Source organism: Echiichthys vipera, assembly GCF_963691815.1.
Source record: "Echiichthys vipera genome assembly, chromosome: 10".
Classification (NCBI taxonomy): Eukaryota; Metazoa; Chordata; class Actinopteri; order Perciformes; family Trachinidae; genus Echiichthys; species Echiichthys vipera.
In genome coordinates, this window is record NC_139835.1 from 24,287,956 (window position 1) to 24,309,774 (window position 21,819).

The 21,819-nt window shown below is 40.4% G+C and overlaps 2 protein-coding genes across 3 annotated transcripts in view; one reads left to right on the plus strand and one right to left on the minus strand.

The window, feature by feature from the left end:
- The window catches only part of itgbl1 (integrin, beta-like 1), a 39,152-nt gene extending 21,439 nt beyond the window's left edge, over positions 1 to 17,713 (plus strand). The window contains exons 8-11 of the mRNA XM_083921491.1: positions 4,678 to 4,794; positions 11,462 to 11,608; positions 14,826 to 14,939; positions 17,267 to 17,713. Of these exons, the coding sequence (XP_083777617.1) occupies positions 4,678 to 4,794; positions 11,462 to 11,608; positions 14,826 to 14,939; positions 17,267 to 17,355 (467 nt within the window). The 3' untranslated portion in view covers positions 17,356 to 17,713. The remainder of the gene's footprint in view (positions 1 to 4,677; positions 4,795 to 11,461; positions 11,609 to 14,825; positions 14,940 to 17,266) is intronic.
- A 3,582-nt stretch (positions 17,714 to 21,295) lies between these two features.
- fgf14 (fibroblast growth factor 14) overlaps positions 21,296 to 21,819 on the minus strand; it is a gene marked incomplete at both ends in the record, with an annotated part of 96,931 nt that continues 96,407 nt past the window's right edge. For both annotated transcript variants that reach the window (XM_083921156.1, XM_083921157.1), the window contains one exon: positions 21,296 to 21,438. In XM_083921156.1, coding sequence (XP_083777282.1) covers positions 21,296 to 21,438 — 143 coding nt within the window. The remainder of the gene's footprint in view (positions 21,439 to 21,819) is intronic.

Below are 21,819 nucleotides of genomic sequence, written 5' to 3' on the forward strand. Positions count from 1 at the left end.
TGCTGTTTTGCAAATTAAAAGAGGGGATATGTGGACTGCAGATTACTGTATGTTTTTGTATTGGCCATTGACGTTCCTCACACCCATGGATGGGAAAACTGCTGATAAGATCAGGCACCTGAAACACATAGGGCAGGGTTTCTACAATGGAGACAAGTACATGAATATCAACAATTGAACAATGACAGCAATATCGTAAACGAAGCTCACATACTGTAACTAGGATATGAAGAGTCAGCCTTGGCTAAGTGCACTCTACAAATAGAACCAATTTGGTGCTTTTGAATGCATCAACTATTCATTACATATTGTGTCTGTTGCATAAAACATGGCCTCAAACCAATTCCACAACAACAGGGGTGAGCAGGCATCGTGGGGCCCCTCACATAATGAAACAGCAAAGATTAACTCGAGCTGGGAGAGTTAATTAGCTTGAATTCTTCAGCAGTACCTTTAAAATATCTCCAATTGCCGTAACAAAATGGAACTTTAAATTACTGTGTGCAAAAGAACAATTAATGGGATCCATAAATGATTTTTAAAAAATGCATTTTGTCGTAGCCGGTTAAAGTGTACGTATACACCCTTCACAGTGTTGAGCACATATTTCCCCATGCATACACCTAAAGGTTGAGATTTTGAATAGAATTTTGAATGTCGTCATTGTATGCAACTGGAAAACACAGTTCCATAGAATCAAAATCCTAAAGTCTGCTGAGGGCAACAATTTATATCTGTTACAGGTTGAAAGCATTGTTTGAATGTTATACATTTGCACAGTCTTCTCCTTTTCCTCCTCTGTTAATAATAAATGCATGAATGTACTATTCACCTCATCTGTTCACATAGACAGAGGAGGAAAAATGTAGGGGCTGTGTTAAGGAGAATGGTTGGCTGCGCGTACATGCTTACCTAAGTGTTTAGGCTGGCATGTGTGTGCGTTTGTGGTTTGATTTACTTCATTTTTGTTTTTTATAGGATGCCTATTTGGTTTAGTGTTTGGAAGATCACAATGGTTGGAAACAAACTATTGTAACGGTCCATTGCAAGGCGTTGATGGACAGTAACGGATGTGCAGGGAAAGAAAATGGAAAGAGAGAAAGGGTCTGTGAGAAACACAATGAAGTGAGACAGGAAGCAAGGCGGGAGAGTAAGAGAAGGGGAGAGAGAGAAAGTGAAGGAGACAGACGTAGAAAATCACTTAGGCATGGGTGAATGCAGCTGGTAGAGATGGAAGCTTGAGCGGAAAAGCCTTGAAATTTGAAACAGCAGCTTCAGAGCTTTTCTTCCTGAGAGGTGGAGGCACAGTCTTTATACTGCGGTATTTCCTCAAGGAAACACCTGCTTTCAACATCTTTTCTGCTGATTCTCGGGATTCCTTTCTCTGCTTTCTGACATGTGGCCTGCAGTGGACAATAATGCTGTGTGTGAGATTGTAAATATTTAATGCCCATACATATGCAACTTTTGCATTACTATCATTAAGGGGCAGCCAACAATGTGGTATTGCACTGCCATGCACTTAAAAAGGACATATTCAAAAAAAAATGGTCAAAATGGAAAGACTGCGATATCTTGACTTTTAGTTTCTCACATGGGTTAAAGGCCCAGTGAAATGTCAGTGGCGTCTTTAGGCAAAGGCAAGGCAAATTTATTACTATAGCACATTTCAAACCAAAAGGCAACACACTGTGCTTTACAGATTGCACAGGTCAAATCACAAGAAACAAGTGATAAAAAAACTTTAAAAGCAAGCAAGCATAACATAAGAACATTTGAAGAAAGCAGGGAAAAGCACAGACCTAGTAAATAAAAATGCAATGGTAAAAGGATGGGTCTTTAGCTTGGATTTGAAAGAAGTCAGTATCGACTCAAGTTCAAGCTCTTACTGTATGGCAATTTCTCATTTTTTCATAGAAGCTAAAGGCAGCCACACCAAGTTGAGTTTTGACTCTTGGAACAACCAGTAATCCAGAGCAAGCCAGCCTGAGAGCTTGTATAATGTTACGCATGTCAAAGTAAAACAGGAGAGAGATTTAATCAGATCCTTCAGATATAACTGGATCGCTCAAAAGATTTTTGTGAATATCTGTGTGAATATGGAACTGTGATTGGATAGAAGAATCATGGGAAAATATTGTAATTTCAAATTGAAGCTGGGTTTTGCCAAATAGCTTTGTTTCTGTCCAGCTGCAAAAATGGCAGAAGTGTAAATATAAGTATAATGCATGTTTTGCCTGTGTGCTACTTGCTAGTGATACTGAAATGAGACATTCTGCATAATGAGTACTTTTGGTTTTTTTTTAAGTATATTTAGATTATTATACTTTTGTAGGACCTGTGAATATTCTCATATCCTTTTGTAAAGCAGGACTTCTACTTGTATTTTCTACACTCTGATATTACAACTTGTACTTTACTTATACTTTGTCCACCACTGCCTATTGCTATGTTCTATCTGCAGTCTTTAATTTGAAGTATACTGCAAAATTGTGCATGATTTACAAAGGGTGGAAACTTAATCTAAACCTCAGACATGACACCTGGTTGTAAATGGTAAACTTCTATATTTTTGAGCATAGACCCTAAGCTATTCTACAGAGACTTCAGGTTTAGCCATCGCAGATCATAAAGAGTATAGGAGGCATCCTTAAGGAGGGCTGTAGATTCATCTTTAGGGAGAGGGCTTTGTTGCTTTGGGGCTCTGTGTCTTTAGGAAAAGAGCAGTTTTCTCTTGGGAGAAGCTTGTTTGCACTCTCCCTTCCCTTATCCCATTAAGAAACTGTCAGCTGGTTTTAAAAGGAATGAGGGGAGCTGACATGATTGACCATTTTCCATGTCTATCCTACCACTTGCTAATTAAGCATTCCTCTATTCAACAATGTATTAATCCTGCTCTAGCCCCTTTCCAGTGTGTGCTGCACAGCAACATGACTGAGCTTGCACCTCTGCACACTAAATTTGCAAAAATGAGTTTGCCACAACCACGCCTATCTTGTGTATGCACATACATTTGTACCCTTTTGTGTTTTATTAAAACAGAGTCAAATTGTCTTTGGCTTGTGCCTTGACTTTGTCATTAAGATGTTGCTTACCTGAGACAGAATGAAAAACACACACCAACACACATGCACACGCTGATGCAGACGGTTTGACGAGCACAGAGATAATCGATAAGGCAGGGGTGGTATGACATCACCGGTTGCTAGGGTAACTAAGTCCCAGGAGCAGATGGTGGTATATTATATGTGAAGCAGGAAGAGAGTGTGCACGTGTGTGTGTGTGTGTGTGTGTGTGTGTGTGTGTGTGTCTGTCTCTCTGTCTGTCTGTGGTCATAAAAAGTGACAGTGATGTGACATGGACAACACATTAGATGATGCTCTCAGTCCAGTGGCTGTCTCGCAAATTCATGTTCAGCACTATGAATTGCCCCTGATACCGCTCAATGAGTCATCAAAAGATAAAGGCAGGCACATACACATTATGGATATGTTTGAGGTGTTATTTAGTGGCACTAAATGCAAAATGTACCCAGCAAGGCTACATATAGAAAAACACTCAGAGTAAATAATGATTGTGCAAAAAGGACATACAAGCTCAATAAAAACAGGAGGAAAAAACAGATAGAGAGGCACTCTGTATGCTGTGTTTTAACCATTTGTCTTTACTGAGCTGGGAAATTCCCTTCGTGCCATTATTTTTCATTGGGGCAGCTTACCTGTTTGTTGCCCTTCTGGGTGTCTTTTGTCTACAGCATGTGTGGTTAGGAACATTTAAAAACTGTCCAACTGTGTGTGTGTGTGTGTGTGTGTGTGTGTGTGTTTGTGCGTATGCGTGTGTGTGTGTGTGTGTGTGTGTGTGTGTGTGTGTGTGTGTGTGTGTGTGTGTGTGTGTGTGTGTGTGCGTGCGTGTGTGTGTGTGTGTGTGTGTCTTATTTTAACACGTTCTATTACGCAGTGTTGTTCTCAAGCACTATTTAAGATATAATAAAAATGCACTCTGCATTCTCAGGTTGAAGTTTACATGATTACATGTCACTGCTCACTAGCATTGGTGCTAATATATTATTATAGAAACAACAACAACAAACACAAATCTGACAGACACGGTGTGAGCTTTGACCAAAAAAATCGATCATTACACATATAACCTCTTAAATCTCCAAACTTCTGTGTGGCCTACACTATGCCCATAATTGACATGACTCTGAGCAGCCTGGTAAAATGATCAATGAGCAGGTATGCTATACGCACCTCCAACGATAGTTCAGGGTAGATTATGTTTTTCTAATGAGCTTCACCATTAGCAAAGCATGCTCACTCAGTAAGTTCCCCTGTGGCCGTCTTCAGTGGCAGCTCACTGATTGAAGTGGGATAGCAACATCTCGAGGTGTGTGTATGTAGCCCATAGTGTTTATTAGAGGGAGTGATTTACATATGAGATATCCCCGTGTGACTGAAGGGAATGTTGTCAGGCAGATTAAGTCCCATTTCAAATCAGTCATCTTACTGCATGTATGCAAATGACTCCCCTGAATTACAAGTTAAAAAAAAGTTAATCTCAGGGTGAATGGACACACTTCAGGAAAAGAGAACTGTGCTGCTGAATGGCTCTGGAAGGCACGATTCTGCTATAAAACCCTGCTCAGAAGTGATAAAATGTCTCTGTTTTTTGTAGGTCAGTGCCAGTGTGGACAGTGTACTTGCTACCCACCTGGGGACAGTCGTGTTCATGGCAAAAACTGTGAGTGTGATGACCGGCAGTGTGAGGACCTCAGTGGAGAGGTTTGTGGAGGTGAGAGCACACACACGCGCACACACACACACATACACACACACACACACACACACACACACACACGCACACACGCACACAAACATATTATCTAATCATTGTCAAGGGCTGTTCAAGTTGTGTGAGCAACAGAGGGGTTTGACAGAATATGGCCATAAACAGATGGCAAGCCTACATTTCAACATTACTGTTCAAGCTGTGTAGAGCAGATAAGTGGGAGACGTACAGTGTTTCACAAGTAAAAGTGCTGGTCATCCTGATTGTTAGGTGGCACAGACAAGTGATTTAAGAGAACTTGACGTACTTTACGAGTAGATCAGACCTGTCATTTGAGGCATGTACAGATCTTTTTCTACCTTTCTATTCTTAAAATCTATAAATCTTAATCTGAAAAAACAAGTAGTTCAAATATTTTACATATATCAACTAAGATAAAACAATGATTATCAGCCAAAGTGATATATATATATATATATATATATATATATATATATATATATATATATATATATATATATTACATTGAAACTGATACAGCTCAGTATTTTTTAGAAAAATTCTCACACTCCTAACAGTTGCCTCAGGGTCTTTATTCAGGTTGCTGTCAGTGGAAAATCCTCTATCATCACCTACTGTATGAGTTTCTCTTGGGACTGTCCATCACCGTCATGTTCCCTTGACCCCTCCCAACTATGTCAAGGACTGCTTTTCTTTTGCAAGAAGTTTTTAGCGTCTAACTGGGTGTCAGACCAGTCTATTTAATTTTAATCACAGATAGGCGCAGCCCTGATGATAACTGATATGTTGTTGGCAGCTGTATTAATATTTAATTGTCTTCAGGGCCCCAATAAGAGTACTGACATTGCTACATTTGGTATGTTTACATCTGCTGATTTCCGACAGCAGAACTCCATTTTGCAAATGATTGAATCACACAAACGTGCACCTACTCATGAAGAGGTGGGTGATATTAATCAGGTTGAAGCATACAATTTACGATAAGTTCAAGCAGTTAAGTCTTCGCTGAATCCATCTTGGAATGCTTGTGCAACCTACTTGAGATTTAGGTAGAGGATAGGAAAATGTCCCTGCTATGTGACAGACAGTACAAGTATCTTAAGGTGATATAAGACGTGGCACGTAAAACAATCAAGAAGAGAAATTCACTATATTTCACAGGGAGCATCGAATCCCTGAGGGTAAAATTCTGTTTCCCGAGATGTCCCTGGAAGCCAAACATTACGCTTTGTAGAATCTATTCTGAATTAATATAACTACTATGCCGTGTTTTTTTTTTTCTGATTGCATGAAAATTCTGAATTATCTATGGCTCTAACTTCTGCCTATGGTCGCCCTCCTCTCTGTAGCAATGTTTCTACGGAGAGGTTATGTTGAGGAACATTGGTTTTTATCAAATTGAACATATTTACCAATGGAGAATAGCTACAAATACACCAACTACACTATTCCATTTAAGAAAAACAATAGATGTACATCCACCGATGGACTAGACATGATTATGCCCTTACACTCCTAATTTTTGCAGAGAAAACTACACACCTAGCATGTGCACACATACAGTCGCCCACTTTGAAATGATGCCAGGAGCAGATGTGGAATTTGAAGATCAATACAGTGTTATTCTATCTGCTCTCTTTGAAATCCACAGGGACAACCCTTTAAACCCTTGAGCCCGAGTTTGAGAGAAATTGCTCCAAGCCTTTGAAGCTTCTGTTTGAGGTCTTGAGGAAGTTTGTGTTCTTAATTTGAGCCATTTAGGCACACCCGCTCTAATGGATAGATTGCACTAAAACATTAAAGATCCAATTGATATTGATATTTTTCTTCGCTGCTGCTGCTGCTGTCAGACAGAGACAGAAAGAGCGAGAATAGAGAAAGTCAGATGGACGTGCAATTAAGGATTGTAGTGCTACAAAAGAAAAGCAAAAGAAAGCATCAGAGAAAAGTTATGTTCTTCTTCAGCTAAATTAACAGTCTGAGGGGAAAACTGACAAAATGTGTTATTGAGCCAAACATAGTAGTCGTCATTGTAAGGGTTCTTGTAGGAAATATGTTCCATTTGATTGTCTTTTTTGTTTACTATTGTTTGTCTGTTCCACTATGGAGCAGGGGTGTTTACAAGGCCCTCATGTGAAGAGGGCTAACACAGATACTAGAATGAATGGCTGTGGATGTGGGCAGGGGTCCACAGAGAATGCCTATGTACAGGGGACAGGGTCCAGAATGTCAACCTATTCTCAACCTAACTCATGCCATACGGCCGCTTTGTTAGTGGGGTAGCAGGATAGCTCCGCACATCAAATTCTGACGCTCCACTACGGTCGCTGTTTTAAATATGGGCCACCCGCTGTGGATTCAAACATAACTACATGGTTAGGTAGAAAACAACCGTGGGTCAGGTTTAAATAAGTATGTTTGTTACATACATAAAGGGACACACTGGACAAGGAGACGTGCCGTCTTCTGGGTGAAAGTCCTGTGTCTGTTTAACACATCCACACACATGCAATGACAAAGGCATAGACTGTGAAATATGGACATAGTCTTCGTGACCTCAATCCCTCATAGGTTTTGAAGAAGCTCAAAGTGGGTGGCTCCAGCTTGGCAGTGCATGTCGCTACCTAACTCCCAGCAAATGAAGAAATGGGCAAAGAGGAGAGTGGATAGAGCTGAGGCAGGCCGAATGAAGCCTGCAGTCTATGCAGCCCATAATTATGCAGAACTTTAAGCATCTATATCAGTTAAACAAGTGAGTTATATGAACATGAACTCCCCATACATTTGACATGAACAGGGGGATTAGCTATAGAGATTAAACAGTTATTTGTACCAGGCTTTAAACTGCTGTAAAGCTATGTATATGCTGTAAAGCTATGTCTATGTTTGCTTCACTCTTGAGACATTTGTTACTCAAAAGATTTGTGTTAATTCTTAAATTGCAACGCAATCTGTCCCAACTTACACACAGATACTGTATGCATGTCTAAGTGCCTCCCTCTGAGTGTTTCTTTTTTTTCATTTTGTTTTGGTCGGCTGTGCCATTTTGTATCAGTGGTGCATTGCAGCATCTGAGGGTAAATATCTCCTTTAAAGGGGGATGCAGTATTTATGTGAATGGATTACTGGGGCTCATTGTGCGCTGGGCTGTCCAGAGACAATTCTTCATGAGGCGTCCTGGAAGAGCCTGTCTGAGCACCACACACCAACACAGTTACACACAGACACACAAACATGCTGTCAGGCTAACAATTAAGTCTGTATCCTCTGAGGCCTGTGGAAGTTATTAGGTATAGGAGCTCTAAACCAGGTACCCAAAGTGGGGAGTGGGGATCAAACAGCAGCTTTATAGTGAGAGGGCTGTAAGAAACTTTCCAAATCCTGGGCACTGACAGTGCCCCTTAAGGTTTGAGCTTCACAGCAGACAATGAAGAAAATAGAAATTCTGGCATGTAAGAAGGTTTCTTACATATTGTATAATGCAGTCCCTCAGTATTAACCAGCTTATGCGTCAGTTAAGTCCTTAACTTGGCTCTCAAGGGTTTTCTCTAAACACAAAGAGCAAGAGGGGGGAAGCAGCCAAAATATCCACTTTACACACTGCAATTGAGGCTGAAGTTTTTTGAGCATCTTTGTCCACCTTTTGTACACATGTGATATGGGATGGGCGGTAGAAATCCAGATGCTTTCTGATTTGTGAACATCCAAATTATTGGGCATGTGGTTTTGAGGTTCCAGTATCTGTTTGGCTTTTCAGGCACTTCTGCATCAAGTGTCAAGTCTAATATACAGTATCAGAGCTTTCAAATTATCATAATTTCACAGACATAATTAGGACTCGGATGTTGACATGGATGGTATTTAAAAGTCTGAAACCAGTTATTATGTCAACCCCCTTAGAACATGAGCATGGCATTACTATTTAGCAGAATGCTGCCTGATGGGTATCAAAGCTCTGCTCTATAAATAATATCACTAGAATAATACTTGTGTGTTTGTCCTGCCATTACATGTAAAATTCAATACTGACCAAGAAATGATCACTATGCCTATAGCTGGCACAGATGAATTGGAGACAGTTTAGTTCCCTTTGTTTTAAAAAAGTAAGGACTTTAGGAAAACGTGTGCATATAGGGGCGAGCTCAGGTCCTCCCCCCTCCCTTACCATTTTTTTCACTCACTCTCCATCCTTTCTCTGTGGCGCTGAACTCTTATCCTCCGACGCTCTCTGCATACAGTACAGCTCTTTGCTGGGTTAAATACTGGAGTCACTAAAACCTCCCTTCACAGTCCATCTCTAAACGTTGCCGCACAATGCATGCTCTGTGAAAGGCAGGTGCAGGCTAATTGAATGACGGCTAGGTTGCCATTCCTCCAAAGCAATTAACTGCTCTCCCAGGCTGGCTGATTGAGGCAGTCATGCATGGCCTGCCATGGCTGCCACTCCACTCCACTCCAACTGAGACAGAAGCTATAGCGGACTTTCATTTATAACCTCTCAACAGAACCACCGCCACACAACCCCCACCTCTACCTCTGATTGATTAAAAACAGCAAAACAAAAAGGAAGCGATGTGAAGCAAGGGATTGAGAGCTAGTGAGCATAGATAGTCGATACTGATGTATTATCTATAGCTGTAGAATGATCCATCGCATAGTTGGTGTTTAGCTATACTCTGTGCAAGCTGTGACCCTCAAGATACTGAAGTTATCTGATTTCTTCCTCATTCATTTCAAGGTGCACAGCTGATTTATTGTAATTCCATAACACAGGAATGTGCAACGAAATGCAGTTACAGTCTGAGGAGGCTATTTAATAAACCACAGTATAGCCATCTCAGCTCATTTAGTGTGTAAAAAACAAAAAATGTCTTTGGCCCGGCACAATCACTTCACATTACTCTACAAAAAGGCCCCATGTTAGATATTATGTTAGTCCATGTTAATTAGTGGACTTTTATACGCCTTTCAGACCAAACACGGTTGGAATTGCACCCAACGCAATTCTACTAGGATGTACTGAAGTTGCAGAGGCTGATTTTCAAAAATCCTTTGTTTTTGTTGCCAGCAATGAAGATGCATCATTTGTCCCGTGCCACCAGCACTAACCCTTCTAGTAAGAGGAAGAGTAGCAAGAAACCAGAGGGTGTGGGTCTGAGGTCTCGATAGGACCGTAAACTTGTGTCGTACAGTTCAAGTAACTCAGATACACACACACAATCAGCTTTTACTCCATGTTGGCGGGCTTCATCTGGGCCATGGATGTAAACAAAAATGGTCTGGACTGGCTGCCCTCTTTCTATTGACCACACAGCTATTCATCACACCTTCTGACCCACAAGCGTAGGGTCAAAGGTCAGCTTAGTTGAACATTGAGCGGAATCACTGAGGGGCATGCAGCGCTTGCCTGGTGCAGCAAAAAGCCGTCGTAGAAATAATGAGTTTCAGAGTACAGCAGTTGCATTTCTGCATTTGGTCTGAAAGGCCCATTAGTTGCTGATTATTCTGAACAGTCAGGCTGGTCGTTTACCCCTGCTTTCAGCCTTTATGCTAAGATATGTTAATTGAATAAGCATACAGATATGAGTGTGGTATCAAGCCTTCCATCTCACTTTGCTCATCAGTATAACGCTGCATCTGTCAGAATACAGTACATAGTAATAAATAGTAAATAGTAGTGTATATCGCTTCAAGTTATGGTCAAAACTATTTCAACTGATGCCTTGATAAGTTTCAAATATGTTTAAGTATTGCCAAGTGAATCATTTAAGTAAGTTTTACAATTGTCTTTGGCAGAATGTGACTTGAAGGGGCGTTAAATCAACAGCTGATTTTGATTGAATCAGCACAGTCCTATATCAAACACTTCCTACAGCACAGTATGGATTTACGATGATGAAATTGTAGGGGAAATGCTCTGCTCATTACCACCACTTCAACATGGCATCTGTAACCAGATGTGAACATGAAGGAAACAATCAATGGTGCTACTTCATTTTACATGATTTGATTTGAATTGAAGTAAGCACATAGTGAGTGATCTAAGGGTCCTGTTGGAGATGAAGGAAGGTAGAAGTGAATGTGTGTGTGTGTGTGTGTGTGTGTGTGTGTGTGTGTGTGTGTGTGTGTGTGTGTGTGTGTGTGTGTGTGTGTGTGTGTGTGTGTGTGCTTGTTAAAACTACAGTGATGACTGTGTACCAGCACCAAACTGCCTTCTTCAACCAATTAAACACCCCTTGTTTCATCTGGGTGCATGTTTGTGTGTTTTTGTCTGCCATTGCCTTTCTTAGTTTTTCATGTCTTCCTGAGGCGCTGGAGATTTATTAAGGACAAGACACGACCAGCGATGACAGTTCCTTTCATGTCCCCAGGGGAAATACAATAAGCCTGCTGCGTCTCTCTCATCTTCCTGTGGCTCTGTCTCCTTGTACTCCCTATTACTGTCAAGGTTTAATGTCTGCACTGTCAACTTTCTGCGTTTATATGCTTAACGCCTTCTTTTTGCTTTCCGGTGACATTTCTCTTGACTTTTCAGTCCGTCTCTGAATGCTTTAGCTATTTATTTTTCCTCTACTTGTGCTAATTTCTCATGGCCATGCTCAATATTGTGTCTCCTTTAAATTAAGGCCCTTCTGCCCTCCACTGCCAGGTCACGGTTACTGTTCATGCGGACGCTGCATCTGTGAGGAGGGCTGGTTCGGGAAGCTGTGCCAGTTCGCCAGGTCTTGTGAGATGAGTGATGTTCAGAGCAAGGAGCTTTGTGAGACTTCCGACAGTGTCATGTGCAGTGGGAAAGGTGAGCAAGATGTTTTTCCATGCTGCTACGTAAAAGTTTCCATAAAGGTAACTCTTTGGCAGTGGTGGAAGAAGTATTAAACAAATGACAATATGACAAAAATAAAATATGCAAGTAAAAGTCCTTCATTGAAGTATTATTAGTAAAAAGTATGTAAAGTGTTTAAAGTAAAATGTCTCATAATGCAAATTTGCTGTGTTATAGTATCATATATTATATTACTGGATTATCAAATAAGGAGTATTTACTGTTGGTCTAGGTAGGGCTACTTTTATTTATTCTACGTATATACAATGCATCACATTTGATATGATTGTCAAATGTTTTGTATGTAAATCTGAATTTGCACAGTAACTACTAAAGCATAGTGGCGTTAAAAGCACAATATTTCCCTCTGAATTGTATGGGAGTAGAAATACAGTAAAGTAAGTGAAGAACCTCAAATTTTTTCAAAGTACTTGAGTAGATGTACTTAGGTATTTTACACTCACATAAAATACAGGATTAGCATTTCAAAGGGCACAAATTGGGTGGATGTGTGGGTACATTTATCAAAGCTTTTAACCCTTGAAACCCTCAACTTTTTTACGTAAAAATACAATCCAGATGTCAGGGGTGGATCATCAAACTGACGTAGCTGAAATCTCTCCTTCAAAAGATGTTTGATATCTGTTGAGAGCCAAACATCTACCACTGACATCGGAAATGATCTGCTCTCTGAAAGCCTGTAGAAATAGCCAGAGGCAAGTTCTTAATGACGTTTGAAGGGAAAAGCAACAAGAAAGGGAATAGTATAGAAAATAACAAGGCACTCAAAATCTTGGGCATCTTGTTGAGAGGTTTTATGTCCATGTGTTATACAAGTTGTCTTCTACAGGATCAAAGAATATGAGCAATTCCACATTCCCTTTCCCACTACTTCCACTAATTTAATTCAACTCGGCTCTGGATTACTTTTTTGTCTGACTTTCTATCTTGAATATTGTTTAAATGTAATATCTAACATCACTAATATAAGTTATCTTACTTGTCCAACAGGTCTGAGAAGAGTACCTGTTTTAATATGCAGTACATATTCTGAATCAATACTTCTCTTGCACATGCTCCACTTGGTCTCTGTGCAAAAAATGCATGTACAAAAAAGCATTTGTCATATATACTACATAATTGTATTGGCACTAATCTCATATTCACAAATTTATAAGACACAGCTGGACACACGGTGGTGTAGTGGTTAGCACTGTCACCTCACAGCGAGAAGGTTCCAGGTTCGCATCCCGGCCTTTCTGTGTGGAGTTTGCATGTTCTCCCCGTGGGTTTTCTCCGGGTTCTCCGGTTTCCTCCCACAATCCAAAAGACATGCACGTGTTAGGTTAATTGATGACTCTAAATTGCCCGTAGGTGTGAATGGTTGTCTGTCTCTGTTCGTCTCTATGTGCCCTGTGATAGACTGGTGTCCTGTCCAGGGTGTACCCCGCCTCACGCCCGAAGTCAGCTGCGATTAGCTCCAGCCCCCGACCGGGTGAAGATGTGCAATTAGGCCTTATCGTCATAATATCAGATACCAAGTAATTAAACCGATGCTTGACAGTAGACCTTACAAGATGTGCATCTAATTTCCACTCTGAACCCACAATCATGTTGCTCTTTCACAGGTTAATACCTTGTTCTTTAATGATTAAAGTTTTAATCTGAACAGGATTCACTTTTAGCTTATTATGTTTTAATCTTTTACCCAGAAAAGGAATGTGCACACATGAACCAGTTAATAGCGCCGCCCTCCACTGAAGTATATTCCAAACTATTACTAGATTAACATTTAGTTGATAGATAGGAGACTAATCAAGTGTTCATATATGCCTTTATGTTGAAAGCTCCCTCTAATTGGGATAATAGCTTAAATAGTCTTATCATTTTAGGATGTGTTTTCCATAATAACACCTTCATATTATTTTTGCTAACTCTATAATTGAATGTTATCACTGACATTAATACTTTCATATAATATATCGATGAATGATCCATTTTTATGCTCTACCTGGAACATAATTTCTTGACTTTCTGTCTTATTCTTTTCTTTTTTTATTATTTTTCTTTTTGTCGTATTCGGTTTGGTTAGCATTTCAGTTTTTTGTTCAATGTTTTGTCAAATTGTGCTATTGTCATGGAGGATTCCCTTGACAACAATTCCCAACAAATACATGTATTGTTCACATCATATGTCACGCAGAGAGGCCAAACAAATTTCATTTTTCACTTTTTCTCATTTTCATATGATTGTTACTTGAATATTTTTGGTTTGGGATTCGGACAAACAAACAAGCTGAGGGCACCAGCTTTGTGGCATTTTTTAAATTTTTATTTTTTCTCAATTATCTGACACGATAAAACAAACAAAATTGTCGGGTTAATTGATAATGAAGAATAATAATGAGTTGCAGCTCTACATCAGTAGCTGCCTGAAACATGTGTCACTACATTGTATGTGTCATTAAGTGGCATATGACACCACTCGACAGGATATCTTCTATGTTATGTAGCGGTGAATCCACAGGAATAGCCTGACTGCAGTGGTTCCAGCCCTGCAGAGACGTGCAGGGTGTGGAAATGAAGATGAGCATGTTCATTCTCCACGCTTCACTACATTCAGACACCAGAACAATTTTCCCTATGCTCCTCCCCTGGTCTCACCTCTCTCATCCGTTTCACTTCCTCTCCTGTTCGTCTGCCTACCGCTGCCTCTGATAGTGGCTAACCCAGTGTATGTTGGTAGAAATTGTGGAGATTGAAAACATAGTTCCTGAACCTCTGGGTGTGATGTTTTTTTTAAAAAATGAAGTAGACAGCAGTAGATTTGTTTTCCTCCACCAATCCTTAATACCTTATTATCCTGCAGGTGCCCTTGAGAGAGAAAGAAACAGACACTAATGGAGAAGAAAATAAGTTTCAAGTGTGGGAAGATCGGTTTCCTGGGTGCAAAAGTATCTTAGTAGTTGTTTCCTGAGGGAGCATCTCATATCCACTCAGCTCGACACTAAAATTCTTCAATGTAGAATAAAGAGTTTACAGGAAATAATGCAAACAGCATTCATTACAAACACAAGCAGTAAGGGGATGGTGATAAACAGAAAAACTAAATGTACACTGTCAAAATGTTACTCAGCCTGAGTGAGGAAAATGAGATGTGAATTAACAGCTGTGTGTGTGTGTGTTGCAGGGTCCTGTCACTGTGGCCAATGTATGTGCTCTTCCAAAGACTGGTGGGTATCTGGAGAGTTCTGCGAGTGTGACGACAGAGATTGTGACAAACATGACGGCCTCATCTGCACAGGTAGAGTGGGACACGGACACACACACACACACACACACACACACACACACACACACACACACACACACACACACACACACACACACACACACACACACACACACACACACACACACACACACACACACACACACACACACACACACACACACACACACACACACACACACACACACACACACACACACACACACACACACACACACACACACACACGCAGGTCTTTATGGGCCCAAAATGTTGGACCAGATCCAAAAGCTACCTGTAAAAGAGACCCTTTGATGAAGGATAACTCAGCAGCATCAGTTAAGAATAAAGTAAAAATAACATTACAATAACCCTAATTTGGCTCTTCTTGGTCCCTTAGAACAGATTGGACCAATTTTGTACCAATCCACTTACATGAATGGCTATGGTTACGAGTCAGAGAAGAGAAAAATGAATTGCGAGGAGACAAACACACACACACACACACACACACAAACACGCGCACACACACACACACATTTTCTCTCTATAGCCGTTTATCCACAGGAGCTGTCTTCTCCCCACTGATAATGGAACTCTCAGTACATGTTTATAATTATTTCTGCCTTGGGGCCTGTCAAAATCTGGACAGCTGTTCAGAAGTGTTTCTCATCATGACTCCATGACTGCAAATGTCATCCTTAATGTCATTCAAATGAGCATCAGTGGCTCCAGATGCAGACAAACGTTGCTTAAAAACTGCGGAAAACTGTGAAGAAAAAGGAAAAAATATGTGGCAATGTCTGGTACATTATGATTTCTTTATTTCTCACTGGAGTATACAGTATATGTGAAAATTAGCATATGCATGAGAACTATTATAACGCAGTGGTGTTTTTCATTAATATGCAGGTTAAAGCAGCCAATCACATTAATTGTATTGAATCTGTTGTATTTCATGGACCCTTGAAAGCTGTAGACTTTCATTACACACACACACGCACACACACACGCACAGTCCTGTTGCCATAAAGAAATATATTTTACCCAAGCATAGATGGCAACATATAAGCAGGCTCCTGCATTCAGAAATTAAAAAAAAATCTGCCAAAAAAAGTACAAAGTACAATACTAAACTCTGAAATGTAGTGTAAGTATACAATACCATGAAACTGAAATATTCAAGTATCAACACAAGTATCTTGTATTACTACATGGATGAAAATAGTCCCCAACCAATGCACTATTTACCTCTGTTTGTGTATGGTTTGCAGTTCAGCAGGGACGTTGGAGAGCTTTGAGACAGATGAAGGCGTTGTTGGTTTTGCTCTTTTCATGGGATTTCCTGACAATAAGAATATTCAAAATAAGGCCAGCTTGATCCTTTGATGAGAGAAATGTCTGTCTACTGTGCACCCTGGACTCAGCAGAACAATAAGCAACTCAGCTAACTTTTATTGTTCTTCTTCTCACCTCTTCTCATCACTAACCAATCTTTGCTGCCTTCTTCTTTTTCAACACATTTTTGTGCATTTTTTTTGTCCATCACCCATTTTTCCTTCCCTAGAGTCCTCCCTCCTCTGTGACATTTCACAGTGGATATGAAAAAGATGTCTTTTCAGCTGTGTGACAAGAGACCAGCAGGCGTCATCCTTCTAACCTCAGCATCCTCTGTCTGACAGCTCAGGGAGCTTGTGGAAAGTTTGGGGCTACAGGATCATAAACGCATTCAAAGTAGGGTTTTATCCCACTCTGGGTGTCTTTATACCTAAATAAAATATCAGGTTGTCAGTGTGTCCAAAAACAACAAATATTATTGTGTTGCTTATGTGGCTCCCCTGTTGGTTTGACAGTTGAGCTACTCAGTTAAGGTCCAGGTACGAGTCCAGGAGATTTGAACTCCATTCTCTAATATCGAAGTTAGTTGTAGTACACTCCTCAATCCACCAAAAAATCCTAGCTGCGATATCTAACAGCATTTCTTCCTTTGCTACTGAACATGAAATAAACATGACTTTTTACAATCAATCTTTCTGCAGAGGACAGTCTAACTTCACTTTATAACCACCACCGTTTAATAAAAGGAAGACTTTTGGGATTATTGTGAGTTTTGTATAAATGTGGTTAAAATCTTACATAAAAAAGTGTCCCTCTCTTAATTAAACCAGGGTTTCCTTTTGTGCTGTGTGGGCACAAGCAGTGGAAAACCACAAAGTGTCCTGAGCAGTGTCGCCAGCCTCCATCTCCCAGCAGAGAGCTGCACCCAGGGAAGCGGGGTGTGAAAAGAGGAACCTTGTTAAAGGTCAGGCATGATGGCACAGCTCTTAATTCACAGTTTTTCTTCTCACATCTTCGCACAGGGAATGGGTTGTGCAATTGTGGCAGCTGTGAGTGCTGGGATGGATGGACGGGGAACGCTTGCGAAATCTGGGTGGGAGCAGAGTACTGAGGAGGAGAGGACACTGGTGTCAGAGACAAGAGGCCTGGCTGCCTGGAGCAACCAACCAGGCCGGTAAAATCACCACAGCCCGGAAAAACCACAGGAGGAGGGAGAAGACACAACTGATGTTATTCTGCATATCTCTAACAGCATTCCTTTTTTATTGTACTGGTTACAAATGATCCATATAAAACTGGATGTTTTAGGTGTAAAAAAAACATATTACCATGTAAACATTTGTTTCCAAAACAGCTTTATGTATGATTCTGCTTACATATGCCAGATGACTACACATGATAGGATGCAGTAAATGACAAATCCAAATGTTGTTAAGGGAAGAATTATTAAAGTGACATTTTGGATACTGCGGGGGATAATGTAGATCTGTTTTTAACTGGTACAGAGTGGTGTGTTGTTCCAAAATGTGACTGAAAGTTTACTCGAAAGCCAGAGGCAGAAATGACTGTTTGAGGTTTTTATTTTCTTTTTAATAATAAAACATTAAATGTGCCGCATGACACAACATTTTGCATGGAAAACAATGCGAAGACCTTAATCATACATGGTTACAAATTTGTTATAACATGACATAACTCCAATGGGCATACTTGCAATGGTATATATATTTTTTTGAAAATAAATCATTTCAATAGTGCCTGTTCTTCTTCACCGGGGAAATCAAACCAAACAATCTGCCATGAAAGCCACACTGTACTGGGGGTACGTAATGGACATTTCTCACTCAACACATACTAGTGACAAGGTTAAATTCCAAGTGGAGGAAACAAAGAGAGGGCATACATAGTTCAGTTGTGGCATGCTGGATGTCCATGTCACTTCAAAAGGTGGCATCAGAGTATGAGAGCTGCATTGACACAAGAGCTCAGTCACCACCTGAAAAGAGGACCGATAAGAAGTCACAAAGAAAATTTAATGTAAATTCTACTTTGGCCTTTTTCATGCTTAAACTAGCCAACCCCTCTGTTTTCTTTGTCCCATCAAAAATGACAGGTGCAATAATATACTGCACACTATATTGCATTAAGTATGTTACTGACATTACAGTACACCCTTTATATAAATATTTTATTCAATATGTTGTATATGTGTATACAACAAACACAAACTGTATAGTGTAGACAAACTCGTTGCATATATGTATGTAAAATTAGCGGTACATACCAACAGTTCTTGATAGACATAGCCTACTACATGCAGTTCATCAATGCCATCCTCTCCCCATGCAACAGATGGGACAACGTACAAAATAAGAGGTTGAAAACAGAAGCTACAAAGAAACTAAGTTTGCTAGAATATTCTTGTTACACATCCGAAGAGAGGGAGGAACAAAGCAAACGTGATCTGTATCAGGAGACGACACCACGCACGACCCGTATACAAGAGAAAATAAGGACAAACATAAAAACTGTGGCTACAGAGATCCAAACAGACATGTACATTTACACACCAGTCATTTACAAAAATAAAGTCAGCCTTGGAGGAGCCAGTTATCTGGACTGTGGGGCTGGAGCAGCAGCCAGCCCAGCATGTAGAGTTTGTAAGAGTGAAGGATGATTGGCCTTAATGGGGCCAGAACGTCAGCCCCAAATACAACTACAGTTGTTTCCAGCTCCTCTGTGTGTATAGTACGCTGTTTTTGTCATTAACAGCTTTATACAGACAACTGTTGTTCTAACTAATGTGCTTTGATGTGCTGTAATAAGAAATGATCATGTGTAATCTCAATAAACTCAGAAAATTATATTTGCCAAATCAACTCCTTAATATAATTGCAGTTTTTAGCAGCACACAGCAGCAACACTCTACTTAATATTCTAAATCTTATCTAACAAACCTATTAGGAAAAATCATTAAAGCAAGACAAATGTTATAAATTGATTGATCAGATAGCGCTTTTGATAAACTGCTAACAGTCATGATGAAAATGCAGAAACAGAAAGTGCGGTGGGTTACCTTCAGATTAGCTGTGAGTGTGCTGTAGCCTACAACATGCCCATTCAACCCCCACACCGGACTTCAGTGCTCTTCAGTTTACACAGAGTGAAGAACGATACCCATACCTTGTTCCTTATAGAAAATACATGCATGTGATTAATTCAAGGTATACGTACTTCTCCAAAAATGACATCAGTCAAAGACCTTTTTTGGGGTCTGAGCAGAGTTGATTCTTTCGGACAGAACAAAACGCTATCACAGTGAAAGCTTTGATGAATTGTATCAGATTTGTTTTTCTTTTGTAAAGAATAAGTTCGTCTTGGGATGAAAAAAGACTTTGGTCATTTCAGAATGAATACATCTGAGTGTGGTTTTTCAATGGGTAATGCTACGTGTCCTCTACATGGATGTATCGGGTGGGTGAGGCACCTTTGGCCCAGTGGGGACTGGGAACCTGTTTTTGCATGCCGGGGGATCAAGGTCCAAACAGGCACGTGATAGGCCAAGATGATCAGTACTGGACTCTGCATGCTGAGCTAGGAGACAAATCCTTTTATAATAATAATAATAATAAAAATAATAGTAATAATAATAATATCTAGTTATTTAAAAAGTTATGATTTATAATAGTCATTTTCCCTAAGTTTTATACAGTGAAAATGTTACAATATAAGCCATCTCTCATATAACTGCTGCAGGAAGAGAGAACACAATATTAACCTTGCCCATGCTTTAGTTTGCTGAACCAAATAGGGATGCAGCCAGTTTAAATGTTGCCTACTGGTATTCAGCCACGTTGTTTTCTGGCTTTAAGTAGACGCTGCCATAAGATGGCTGCCAGTGCTGCAGTTATAGACCATCTGGGTCAAAGCCACAAGCCTTGCCTTGTAGTCCAGAGAAGTCAGCGAGTGAGGGACAGAGGCCTACAAGGCCTAGAGATATTCCTAGAGCCCACGCTCTGAAATAAGATTAAAGAAAAATAGACTTCAGGTTTTTCTATTTACCAGAGAAGGCGGATTGAACCGCTGGTGGGACTTAGATAGTGATATGTATACACCATTCCTTACAGCGCTCTCCCACCCACACACACATCTGTTTATAAATGTGTGTGTGTGTGTGTGTGTGTATTTGTATGTGTGTAGGGTGCTCCTCGCATTGATTGCAGTGGCGGTAATTAGCACTTCATCAACTATGATTGCAGGAGCTGCCAGCCTCCAGTGTGTTTTTTTTATCAGCTTTAAAAAAGCAACATCTCAGATTTTCGTCCCCAAGAACTGTGTGTTTGTAAGTGTGTGTGCATGTTGTAGGCAAGATGAAAATTTGGATTTTATTTTGTATGTATGTTTGTTTTTATGCCACATCTGTGTGAATGTGTTTCTTAGAAAATCACACAACCCCCTTGCAAAATGTTTTTATCTTTTCTAGGTTACTTGACAAAGAGAAAAGTGTGACTAGAGATAGAAAGAGAGAGGGGAACATACTCGTAAAAAATAGAGGACGACAGTCCAAATATTTACTCTATCTATACAGTCTCTATCCCAGAACATAGCTGGTGAACTGTGGTATAGAAAATAGATCTGAAGGTACACAGACTCTGCTGCAACAGGGCATTATAGAGAGGGGGGAGGGTTTCTTGAATGAACTGTCAGCAAGCAAAGTACCACAAGCGTGGTTGTGGAACACGCGTTATTCACATGAATTCTCACAGTTTCAGAGGAATCTAAAGGCATTCCATGATCAGAGGTCCTCTTCCCTCCTGTGCTGGAGAAACTCAGCCACCTCAGAATCCATGCGTCCATGTTGAGACGGCTGGAGAAAGGGGAGGGCGGAAGAGGAGAAAGAGGAAGGAGGAGTGATAGATGGAAGGAGGGGAGGTTTGCCTGGATCCACAGAAGAAAGAGGGTCAGGAGTCTAGACGGGAAAAGCCCTGCCTCCGTCACGTCCCCTCCCCCTCCACACACACACACCACACACACACACTGGTCAGGTGTGGCTATGTGGTGGGCTTGTCGGGCTTGCTTACAGGTTTACCTCCGTTCATCACTGCCGGCTCAGTTGTGCTTTTACTGGGAGGTACTGCCGCCTTGGGCACTGTCTCTCCAACATCATGCAAAGATGGCTCTCTGTACATGGCAACTGGAGAGGCAGAAGATAAGGAGAGAAAGCAGAGACAAGAGAAATGCTGTTTACAACCTTTTTTCTGAAACTTTTGAGTATACCTGTCTAAACCTATTTAAGAAGCATCCATCCCCTGTTGTGTAGTTCTTCAAAGGTTGTTAAACCGACAGAAATTCCTCAAAAGCTTCAAAGACTTCCTTATAGATGAATAAAAGGCTGATACATTTTTTTACCAATGGGCTTCAGGCTTCTCCATCAGGGCTGATTCTCAATCTAAGCACATGCTTTTCAACAAAACAGCAAAAAGTGTCTCATTATCCTCTACTTTACAGCCACTCAACTACAGCTGTCTTGACAGGACACTTCAACTTGATTCCATGTTTGAATGATGAGAAGCAA